The 12,270-nt window shown below is 41.4% G+C and overlaps 1 protein-coding gene across 6 annotated transcripts in view; it reads left to right on the top strand.

The window, feature by feature from the left end:
- The window catches only part of LOC128660571 (triple functional domain protein), a 763,036-nt gene that overhangs the window by 727,386 nt on the left and 23,380 nt on the right, over positions 1-12,270 (top strand). For 2 of the 6 annotated variants that reach the window (XM_053714497.1, XM_053714493.1), the window contains exons 47-50: positions 3,568-3,745; positions 4,068-4,828; positions 7,354-7,601; positions 8,420-8,558. In XM_053714497.1, coding sequence (XP_053570472.1) covers positions 3,568-3,745; positions 4,068-4,828; positions 7,354-7,601; positions 8,420-8,558 — 1,326 coding nt within the window. Of the gene's footprint in view, positions 1-3,567; positions 3,746-4,067; positions 4,829-7,353; positions 7,602-8,416; positions 8,559-12,270 lie in introns of those variants that run through there. The other 4 variants (XM_053714496.1, XM_053714492.1, XM_053714494.1 and 1 more) reach the window with 3 other exon arrangements.

The following is a 12,270-nucleotide window of genomic DNA, read 5'->3' as shown; positions in this document are numbered from 1 at the left end:
TCTGCCCCCCTCAACGTCGCATCCATCTGCCTACACTTATTAACCCCTAATCTGCCGAGCGGACCGCACCGCTACTATAATAAAGTTATTAACCCCTAATCCGCCTCACTAACCCTATAATAAATAGTATTAACCCCTAATCTGCCCTCCGTAACATCGCCAACACCTAACTTCAATTATTAACCCCTAATCTGCCGACCGGAGCTCACCGCTACTCTAATAAATGTATTAACCCCTAAAGCTAAGTCTAACCCTAACACTAACACCCCCCTAAGTTAAATATAATTTACATCTAACGAAATTAATTAACTCTTATTAAATAAATTATTCCTATTTAAAGATAAATACCTGTAAAATAAATCCTAATATAGCTACAATATAAATTATAATTTTATTATAGATATTTTAGGATTTATATTTATTTTACAGGTAACTTTGTATTTATTTTAACCAGGTACAATAGCTATTAAATAGTTAAGAACTATTTAATAGCTAAAATAGTTAAAATAATTACAAAATTACCTGTAAAATAAATCCTAACCTAAGTTACAATTAAACCTAACACTACACTATCAATAAATTAATTAAATAAACTACCTACAATTACCTACAATTAACCTAACACTACACTATCAATAAATTAATTAAATACAATTCCTACAAATAAATACAATTAAATAAACTAGCTAAAGTACAAAAAATAAAAAAGAACTAAGTTACAAAAAATAAAAAAATATTTACAAACATAAGAAAAATATTACAACAATTTTAAACTAATTACACCTACTCTAAGCCCCCTAATAAAACAACAAAGCCCCCCAAAATAAAAAATGCCCTACCCTATTCTAAATTAATAAAGTTAAAAGCTCTTTTACCTTACCAGCCCTAAACAGGGCCCTTTGCGGGGCATGCCCCAAGAAGATCAGCTCTTTTGCCTGTTAAAAAAAAACATACAATACCCCCCCAACATTACAACCCACCACCCACATACCCCTAATCTAACCCAAACCCCCCTTAAATAAACCTAACACTAAGCCCCTGAAGATCATCCTACCTTGTCTTCACCTCACCAGGTATCACCGATCCGTCCTGGCTCCAAAATCTTCATCCAACCCAAGCGGGGGTTGGTGATCCATCATCCGGTGGCTGAAGAGGTCCAGAAGAGGCTCCAAAGTCTTCATCCTATCCGGGAAGAAGAGGCGATCCGGACCGGCAACCATCTTGATCCAAGCGGCATCTTCTATCTTCATCCGATGACGACCGGCTCCATCCTGAAGACCTCCACCGCGGACCCATCTTCTTCCGGCGACGTCCAACTGAAGAATGACGGTTCCTTTAAGGGACGTCATCCAAGATGGCGTACCTCGAATTCCGATTGGCTGATAGGATTCTATCAGCCAATCGGAATTAAGGTAGGAATATTCTGATTGGCTGATGGAATCAGCCAATCAGAATCAAGTTCAATCCGATTGGCTGATCCAATCAGCCAATCAGATTGAGCTTGCATTCTATTGGCTGATCAGGATGGAGCCGTTCGTCATCGGATGAAGATAGAAGATGCCGCTTGGATCAAGATGGTTGCCGGTCCGGATCGCCTCTTCTTCACGGATAGGATGAAGACTTTGGAGCCTCTTCTGGACCTCTTCAGCCACCGGATGATGGATCGCCAACCCCCGCTTGGGTTGGATGAAGATTTTGGAGCCAGGACGGATCGGTGATACCTGGTGAGGTGAAGACAAGGTAGGATGATCTTCAGGGGCTTAGTGTTAGGTTTATTTAAGGGGGGTTTGGGTTAGATTAGGGGTATGTGGGTGGTGGGTTGTAATGTTGGGGGGGGGTATTGTATGTTTTTTTTTTACAGGCAAAAGAGCTGAACTTCTTGGGGCATGCCCCGCAAAGGGCCCTGTTCAGGGCTGGTAAGGTAAAAGAGCTTTTAACTTTATTAATTTAGAATAGGGTAGGGCATTTTTTATTTTGGGGGGCTTTGTTGTTTTATTAGGGGGCTTAGAGTAGGTGTAATTAGTTTAAAATTGTTGTAATATTTTTCTTATGTTTGTAAATATTTTTTTATTTTTTGTAACTTAGTTCTTTTTTATTTTCTGTACTTTAGCTAGTTTATTTAATTGTATTTATTTGTAGGAATTGTATTTAATTAATTTATTGATAGTGTAGTGTTAGGTTAATTGTAGGTAATTGTAGGTAGTTTATTTAATTAATTTATTGATAGTGTAGTGTTAGGTTTAATTGTAACTTAGGTTAGTATTTATTTTACAGGTAATTTTGTAATTATTTTAACTATTTTAGCTATTAAATAGTTCTTAACTATTTAATAGCTATTGTACCTGGTTAAAATAAATACAAAGTTACCTGTAAAATAAATATAAATCCTAAAATAGCTATAATATAATTATAATTTATATTGTAGCTATATTAGGATTTATTTTACAGGTAAGTATTTATCTTTATATAGGAATAATTTATTTAATAAGAGTTAATTAATTTCGTTAGATGTAAATTATATTTAATTTAGGGGGGTGTTAGTGTTAGGGTTAGATTTAGCTTTAGGGGTTAATACATTTATTAGAATAGCGGTGAGCTCCGGTCGTCAGATTAGGGGTTAATAATTGAAGTTAGGTGTCGGCGATGTTAGGGAGGGCAGATTAGGGGTTAATACTATTTATTATAGGGTTAGTGAGGCGGATTAGGGGTTAATAACTTTATTATAGTAGCGGTGCGGTCCGCTCAGCAGATTAGGGGTTAATAAGTGTAGGCAGGTGGAGGAGACGTTGAGGGGGGCAGATTAGGGGTTAATAAATATAATATAGGGGTCGGCGGTGTTAGGGGCAGCAGATAGGGGTACATAAGGATAACGTAGGTGGCGGAGCTTTGCGGACGGCAGATTAGGGGTTAATAAGTGTAGGCAGATGGAGGCGACGTTGAGGGGGGCAGATTAGGGGTTAATAAATATAATACAGGGGTCGGCGGTGTTAGGGGCAGCAGATTAGGGGTACATAGGGATAATGTAAGTAGCGGCGGTTTACGGAGCGGCAGATTAGGGGTTAAAAATAAAATGCAGGTGTCAGCGATAGCGGGGGCGGCAGATTAGGGGTTAATAAGTGTAAGGTTAGGGGTATTTAGACTCGGGGTACATGTTAGAGTGTTAGGTGCAGACGTAGGAAGTGTTTCCCCATAGCAAACAATGGGGCTGCGTTAAGAGCTGAACGCGGCTTTTTTGCAGGTGTTAGGTTTTTTTTCAGCTCAAACAGCCCCATTGTTTCCTATGGGAGAATCGTGCATGAGCACGTTTTTGAGGCTGGCCGCTTGCGTAAGCAACTCTGGTATTGAGAGTTGAAGCTGCGTTAAAAATGCTCTACGCTCCTTTTTTGGAGCCTAACGCAGCCTTTATGTGGACTCTCAATACCAGAGTTATTTTTATGGTGCGGCCAGAAAAAAGCCGGCGTTAGTTTTTCGGGTCGTTACCGACAAAACTCCAAATCTAGCCGATAATGACTTAGTTTCTATCAATATCTGTGATTATTTTGTTTATATACTTTTTTTCTTCAACAGGTTAGTTGCCTTAGTCTAGAGGAATGTGTTGATAATGATCCTTGCAAGTTTGCACTGTTGTCAAGGTCTGTCGACTCTACAGAGATGTATATTTTGCATTCATCATTTCCAGGAGTAAGACAGTTGTGGATTCATGAAATCAACCAAATTTTGGAAAACCAGCGCAACTTCTTAAATGGTAAGGATCTTCTTTTGTTTTCTATCCTGTCCTTTTAATTTCCAGTGCCCTATGATTGCACTCTTGCACTGTGTGTGTCCGTTATCCTTCCCCAAATAGGCAACATTGGAAGCTATTATAAATCCCTTAGTACACCACCCTGCCTTTGACAGTCATATTTACATAATGCAGTTTTATAACCAGAGATGTACTTGCATATGGTAATGAAACATGTGAGGTGTCAGTAGATCTTTGGTCTTAATTTTATTTGTAATTTTAATTTAAAGGGAACTCTTAGATGATAATGACATTCTAACAAAACAATATTTATTTTTGTTTTTAGCCTTGACATCACCAATTGAATACCACAGGAACCACACTGGTGGAAGCAGTGGCAGCAGTAATGTGGCCCCCACCAGTGGTCCTAGCAACTGTAGTGGGTTGAGTGGCTCCAGTCGAAGCAGGCCCTCCCGGATCCCCCAGCCTGTCAGACACCATTCCCCTGTCCTGGTCTCCTCTGCATCTTCAGCAGAGGCAGACAAGCTGTCAGGTATGTCTGTTCGCCATCACTCTGTTGCACCTCTCAGCCTCTCCTTAGACACTGCTCCCAAACGCACAGAGCACATTCCTCCTGCTTCAGAAAACAGCTCCCAGGACAAAGCTCCAGATCCCGTTCCAAAGATGAGGATGATTGAGGGTTCCAAGAAGCCTTCTAGTGGTGTCCCATGCATGGCAGATGGTGGGCAGAAAGAGCTGAAGGGGAGCACAGAGGACAATCGTAGCAAAAGTTCTCTGGGGACTCTCACATTAGGAAAGCCAAGAAATGGTGCAGCTTCACCTCTGAACTCTCCAGTTTCATCTAACTTTCCACCATCATTTGGCAAGGAACCCTTTCCACCAAGCAGCCCCCTACAGAAAGCTTCTTTCTGGAACTCAATCCCAGCCTCCCCAGTAAGCCGTCCTGGCTCCTTTACTTTTCCTGGAGACACTGACTCCCTTCAGCGGCAACTTCACCGCCATTCTTCTCACAGCAAGGAAACAGACCGCATGAGCACTTGCTCCTCGACCAGCGAGCAGTCAGTTCAGTCAACCCAGAGTAATGGGGTAAGAACAGAGCCACCTCCGTTCTGCAAGCTCTACTGAAAACTTCTCATGCTTCCCTCCTGCTCGTTACCATCACTCTGCGTTACTAACTTCTGGCTCTCCAGCGCTTCTCTACTCTGAAATAATCAGTTCTTCTGGTCTCTCTTGTTCATTATATGCACTCGCTTGTGATCTATTCACCAACACATCAAAGGCTACCTAACCCTAGTTTTGATATCTCTTGGCATCTGCTAAAATCAATATAGATTACTACTAACACTTCCTTTGCTTTTACACTTTTTTCTTCTTTAATGGGATGGCAAAAACAGGAATATTGAGTGACTTTTTATTAATCATATAATTCTTTTTAACATAATTATTTCCATAAACATACTTTTAAGTTTCTATCATTTAAAAAAAAATTAAACCTTTTTTTTAACACCATATAGAGGATGTTTTGGTCCTGTGCTACAAATTTATATTCTTTTAATATTTGGAACATACAAACTATGCAGCATACAGCTTTTCTTGAAATACAATTCATCTTTGTCATTTTGTTTTTAAAAGATGTATACATACAACTGGTCTACAGACATATTGTTTACATGGCTGTTGGGTAAATTTTAATCTTTCTATGCTGATCGTCATGAAGTGGGAGTTTTTTTTTTTAATAGCCTTTTTGACATTTTCTAGCAACGGAATAAGACTAAGATACCCTGTTATAGAGCTTTGTAAAATAAATTTACCTGGCACCTGATGCACTGTTGTTTTCCCTCTTCCAAATAGAAGATTGGTTCATCATGCACCTGAAGAAACTTCAACCTTTTTTGATTTTTCAGTGCATAACACATTTTTAAAAGGTCTGCAATTTTTTTTTTATCACATAGAATTCAAGATGGAACTTTTAACTACACAAGCAACATCTTGAGAAAATAAACAAATATACATTCATGTCTCCTGGATGTTTCCCCAGACTTTCAACTTCAGATTTCTTGGAGCGGTCTTTTTAGGATCTGTTTCTTGTTCTTTCCTCTGTGCTTTTTTTGTAAGAACGTATTTGTTGTTTTAACCCATTTTCCTCTCAAAAACTTGATTAACTACATTCTGCTTTGCATGTGATATGTTTTCTCATATTTGTAGACACTTCCTATAGTATTTTTAAAGAGACATTCTGTTGCAATGATAAAATTATTTAATTGACATCTGATGGTCATTGTATACCTTACACTTGTGCCCAGTACTACAGAATTTGGTGGCACTAAACAAAATAATACAAATATATATATATATATATATATATATATATATATATATATATATATATATATATATATAATACCTATATTTTATATATTAATATATATATATATATATATTAATATATATATTTAGTAATAAAATAACTAAATGCTTAACCCCCCTACAGAGGCTTTAAAACACATAAGTCTGCTTAGGACCAGCTCACCTCACCCAAAAATTAAAGGAACATGAAACACAAATTTTATTTTTCATGATTCAAATAGAGTGTACAGTTTTAGAAAAAAAAATACAATTTACTTATCAAATTTACTTCACTCTTATGGTATAATTTGTTGCCATTTAGTTAGACCGTGCACATTACCAACCTAGGCATTCTCTTCATTAGTTCTGCAAGAATGCTATTCAAGAAAGGAAACCAAGAAAATGTTTTTTTTTGTTTTCTTTTTAACAGTCTGAATCATGGAAGAATATTCTTGGGTTTCAAATTCCTTTAACTATGCAGAGGTAGAACACTAGTGAATCAGAACATTGTAATATTGCATTAGTATGTCTCTTTAATTGTATTATTATAATATAGTTATTAATAATATTAATAATACATTTTCACAATATTTGCTCAAGATTTAAAAAAAAAAAAAGCATTTTTGCTTATGAGTGAGTTTCAATATGTCTAGTAGATATGTAAAGATTTTGTTTACAATATTATAAACCAATGAAGACCCATATTGTGTTGAGTAGGTTGTAATACAATCTAGAGGACCAAAATATTAATAAAACAAACTGTTATATTGATTAAGTTCAACATGTTTTTCGGTGAACATGAACAACATATGTTAGGTATTACAACATGCTAAGATACGTAATCTATCTTTTTTGTTAACGCTTCTGCAACCCATAAATTATTTTAACATTATGCCTAGAATGTTCTGTTCTTCATATGGTGAGGTCTATGGTTTGGATCACAGCTTACTGTATATTAACATATTGCAATAATAATTTCCTGTAGTTCCATTAGAACATATGTTGTTCAAAACAGAGTTAAAAAAAATCACTAAATTGCTTTTTTCAGCCTCTCTTGTTCCTTTGTTATCCTATGTATGTGACTTGCCAACTCATATTCACCCTTTTTATTCTTTAGTTAATCCCCAACATAAAATAACAAAGGAACTGGTGAAGCTGTTGTTTGTTAGTACATTTTGTCCACTGTCAATTACATTGTCCATTTTGCACCCATACCAGTTTTAATTTGTTCTCTTCTGATTTCCCCCTTCTTTCCTATTCATCAGAGTGAAAGTAGCAGCAGTAGCAATATCTCCACCATGCTAGTGACGCACGATTACACAGCCGTGAAGGAGGATGAGATCAATGTCTACCAGGGGGAAGTTGTACAAATTTTGGCAAGCAACCAACAGAACATGTTTCTGGTGTTCCGAGCTGCCACTGATGAGTGCCCTGCGGCCGAGGGCTGGATTCCAAGCTATATCCTGGGCCACACGAGCGCAGTCATCAGTGACCTTCCTGATGGAACAATGAAGTGGGTATTTGATTGAATGTCATTCTTTAATTTAAATTTGTGATTTTTTTAAATCTATATATGTATGTATCTATCTATCTGTATATATATATATATATATATATATATATATATATATATATATATATATGAATTTATCTACAGAGCCAAATATCTACTTTATTCAGTGACTTTTTAAGCATTTTTTTCATCTAATAATTAAAAGCATATGAGGTTAGTTGTCATGTTGTTTCTAAATTAATACTTTAGTTAAAGGGACACACAAGTGAAAATTAAACTTTCATGATTTGGATAGAGCATACAATATTAAATAATGTTCCAATTTACTTCCATTAACAAAATGTGCACAGTCTTTTTATGTTCACACTTTTTGAGTAACCAGCTCCTACTGAGCATGTGTAACAATTCACAGCATATATGTATATGCATTTGTGATTGGCTGATGGCTGTCACATGATGCAGTGGGAGTGGAAATAGACATAAGTTTCAAATTTGTGAGAAAAAAGAAACTACTACAGTTCAGACTGCTATTGCCTTATCTTTTTATCATGCATTTGTTGTTTATGCAAATCTAATGTATTTACTGGCCCTTTAAATGATTACTTCTGGATCTCTCCCTGATTCATTGTGTGCAGTCCTTTAAAATCATTGCATTTTTCATCTGATCACAGAAAATGGCAGTTTTGCCTAATATACTTTAAAGTTTTGTATCCTAATTAAATAACTTGTCATGATTTAAAATATATAAATGATATATACATTATTTCTTTAACTGATAAATAGTCTGAACATTTTTTATTTCTTTTGGCTTTTAGCAGGAAGTCATCATCTTGGCATACAGCACTTAGAATAAGGAAAAAATCAGAGAAGAGAGAAAAAGATGGCAAAAGAGAGACCAAGCAAGAAAATGGTTATCGAAAATCAAGAGAAGGAACACCCAATAAGGTATCCGTGAAGGTAAATGCGATAGAACAATAGGAGAATAATGTGCGAGAAATAACAGACACAAATTTATAACTGTAAAGAGTCAGCAAAAAAGTTAACCAGGATATTTAATACAGACTGATTATATTTAACTGGTTCAAAGAGGACATCTAGAGCTAGATTACCAGTGGAGCGTTATTTAACATTGCTGCTAGAGTTTTAACTGCGCTAAGAGTAAGCTTTTTGCACTCGTCGGGTTGCTCTCGTATTATGAGTCAAAAGTAAACTGTTTTTGCAATTGCACTAACTCAACGAGCGTAAAAAGCCAAACTTGGAATATCGCGTCTTGTTCACGTATTCGGCCATAGAAGTCAATGAAGCAAAAAACAAACACCCAACTAGCGTGCAAATCCGATCACATATTCTCATGTACGCTAACCCGACATGAAAATATGAATATATAGAAATACATATTCCTCTATGTGCAGAACATTGGAATTTGAAATATGTATAGTAAATACACACTATAACACTATATTAAATACTAGTCCTAAAGCCTGTTCACACGGGCCATTTTCTGCAGTACAGCGATCCCACCCCTTGCTCTCTCTCTCCCCCTCTCTTTTGCTTTATCTCGCCCCCTCTCTTTTGCTTTATCTCGCCCCCTCTCTTTTGCTTTATCTCACCCCCTCTCTTTTGCTTTATCTCGCCCCCTCTCTCTTGCTTTATCTCGCCCCCTCTCTCTTGCTCTCTCTCCCTACTCTTTTGCTCCCTCTCCCCACTTTTTTGCTCCCTCTCCCCACTCTTTTGCTCCCTCTCCCCACTCTTTTTTGTTCCCTCTCCCCCCTCTCTTTTGTTCCCTCTCCCCCCTCTCTTTTGTTCCCTCTCCCCCTTCTCTTTTGTTCCCTCTCCCCCCTCTCTTTTGTTCCCTCTCCCCCCTCTCTTTTGCTCCCTCTCCCCGCTCTCTTTTGCTTTCTCCCCCCCTCTCTTTTGCTCTCTCCCCCCCTCTCTTTTGCTCTCTCTCCCCCTCTCTTTTGCTCTCTCTCCCCCTCTCTTTTGCTCTCTCTCCCCCTCTCTTTTGCTCTCTCTCCCCCTCTCTTTTGCTCTCTCTCCCCCTATCTTTTGCTCTCTCTCCCCCCCTCTCTTTTGCTCTCTCTCCCCCCTCTCTTTTGCTCTCTCTCCCCCCTCTCTTTTGCTCTCTCTCCCCCCCTCTCTTTTGCTCTCTCTCCCCCCTCTCTTTTGCTCTCTCTCTCCCCCTCTCTTTTGCTCTCTCTCTCCCCCCTCTCTTTTGCTCTCTCTCCCCCCCTCTCTTTTGCTCTCTCTCTCCCCTCTCTTTTGCTCTCTCCCCTCTCTTTTGCTCTCTCCCCTCTCTTTTGCTCTCTCTCTCCCCTCTCTTTTGCTCTCTCTCTCCCCTCTCTTTTGCTCTCTCTCTCCCCTCTCTTTTGCTCTCTTACCCCCTCTCTTTTGCTCTCTTACCCCCTCTCTTGCTCTCTCCCCCTCTCTTTTGCGCTCTCTCCCCCTCTCTTTTGCGCTCTCTCCCCCCTCTCTTTTGCGCTTTCTCCCCCTCTCTTTTGTGCTCTCTCTCCCCCTCCCTCTCTTTTGAGCTCTCTCTCCCCCCTCTTTTTTGAGCTCTCCCTTCCCCCCTCTCGTTTGTGCTCTCTTCCCCCTCTCTTTTGTGCTCTCCCCCTCTCTTTTATGCTCTCCCCCTCTCTTTTGTGCTCTCCCCCTCTCTTTTGTGCTCTCTCTACCCCCTCTTTTTTTCGCTCTCTCTACCCCCTCTCTTTTGCGCTCTCTATCTCCCCCCTCTTATGATCTCTCTCTCCCCCTCTTTTGCGCTCTCTCTCCCCCTCTTTTGCGCTCTCTCTCCCCCCTCTTTTGCGCTCTCTCTCCCCCCTCTTTTGCTCTCTCTCCCCCCTCTTTTGCTCTCTCTCCCCACTCTTTTGCGCTCTCTCCCCACTCTTTTGCTCTCTCTCCCCCTCTCTTTTGCGCTCTCCCTTCCCCCCACTCTTTTGCGCTCTCTCCCCCCTCTCTTTTGCACTATCTCCCCCCTCTTATGATCTCTCTCTTCCCCTCTTTTGCGCTCTCTCTCTCCCCCCTCTCTTTTGCACTTTCTTTCTCTCCTCTCTTTTGCTCTCTCTCTCCCCCTCTCTTTTGCTTTATCTCGCCCCCTCTCTCTTGCTTTATCTCGCCCCCTCTCTCTTGCTCCCTCTCCCCACTCTTTTGCTCCCTCTCCCCACTGTTTTGCTCCCTCTCCCCACTCTTTTTTGTTCCCTCTCCCCCCTCTCTTTTGCTCCCTCTCCCCCCTCTCTTTTGCTCCCTCTCCCCCCTCTCTTTTGCTCCCTTTCCCCGCTCTCTTTTGCTTTCTCCCCCCCTCTCTTTTGCTTTCTCCCCCCCTCTCTTTTGGTCTCTCTCCCCCTCTCTTTTGCTCTCTCTCCCCCTCTCTTTTGCTCTCTCTCCCCCTCTCTTTTGCTCTCTCTCCCCCTCTCTTTTGCTCTCTCTCCCCCTCTCTTTTGCTCTCTCTCCCCCTCTCTTTTGCTCTCTCTCCCCCCCTCTCTTTTGCTCTCTCTCCCCCCCTCTCTTTTGCTCTCTCTAACCCCTCTCTTTTGCTCTCTCTCCCCCCTCTCTTTTGCTCTCTCTCCCCCCCTCTCTTTTGCTCTCTCTCCCCCCTCTCTTTTGCTCTCTCTCTCCCCCCCTCTCTTTTGCTCTCTCTCTCCCCCCTCTCTTTTGCTCTCTCTCTCCCCCCTCTCTTGCTCTCTCCCCCCCCCTCTCTTGCTCTCTCCCCCCCCTCTCTTGCTCTCTCCCCCCTCTCTTTTGCGCTCTCTCCCCCCTCTCTTTTGCGCTCTCTCCCCCTCTCTTTTGCGCTCTCTCCCCCTCTCTTTTGTGCTCTCTCTCCCCCCTCTCTTTTGAGCTCTCTCTCCCCCCTCTCTTTTGCTCCCTTTCCCCCCTCTCTTTTGCTCCCTTTCCCCGCTCTCTTTTGCTTTCTCCCCCCCTCTCTTTTGCTCTCTCTCCCCCTCTCTTTTGCTCTCTCTCCACCTCTCTTTTGCTCTCTCTCCCCCCCTCTCTTTTGCTCTGTCTAACCCCTCTCTTTTGCTCTCTCTCCCCCCTCTCTTTTGCTCTCTCTCCCCCCCTCTCTTTTGCTCTCTCTCTCCCCCCCTCTCTTTTGCTCTCTCTCTCTCCCCTCTCTTTTGCTCTCTCTCTCCCCCCTCTCTTTTACTCTCTCTCTCCCCTCTCTTTTGCTCTCTCTCCCCTCTCTTTTGCTCTCTCTCCCCTCTCTTTTGCTCTCTCTCCCCTCTCTTTTGCTCTCTCCCCCCTCTCTTTTGCTCTCTCCCCCCTCTCTTTTGCGCTCTCTCCCCCCTCTCTTTTGCGCTCTCTCCCCCTCTCTTTTGCGCTCTCTCCCCCTCTCTCTTTTGCGCTCTCTCCCCCCCCTCTCTTTTGAGCTCTCTCTCCCCCCTCTCTTTTGAGCTCTCTCTCCCCCCCTCTCTTTTGAGCTCTCCCTTCCCCCCTCTCGTTTGTGCTCTCTCCCCCCTCTCTTTTGCGCTCTCCCCCTCTCTTTTGCGCTCTCTCTACCCCCTCTCTTTTGCTCTCTCTCTCCCCCCTTTCTTTTGCTCTCTCTCTCCCATCTCTTTTGCTATCTCTCTCCCCTCTCTTGTGCTCTCTCTCCCCCCTCTCTCTCTCCCCCCCCCTCTCTCTCCTCTCTCTCTCCCCCCCTCTCTTTCTCCTCTCTCTCTCCCCCCTCTCTTTCTCC

This window comes from Bombina bombina, chromosome 5 (genome assembly GCF_027579735.1).
Source record: "Bombina bombina isolate aBomBom1 chromosome 5, aBomBom1.pri, whole genome shotgun sequence".
NCBI lineage: Eukaryota > Metazoa > Chordata > Amphibia > Anura > Bombinatoridae > Bombina > Bombina bombina.
This window is presented reverse-complemented; position numbering and strand designations above follow the sequence as displayed.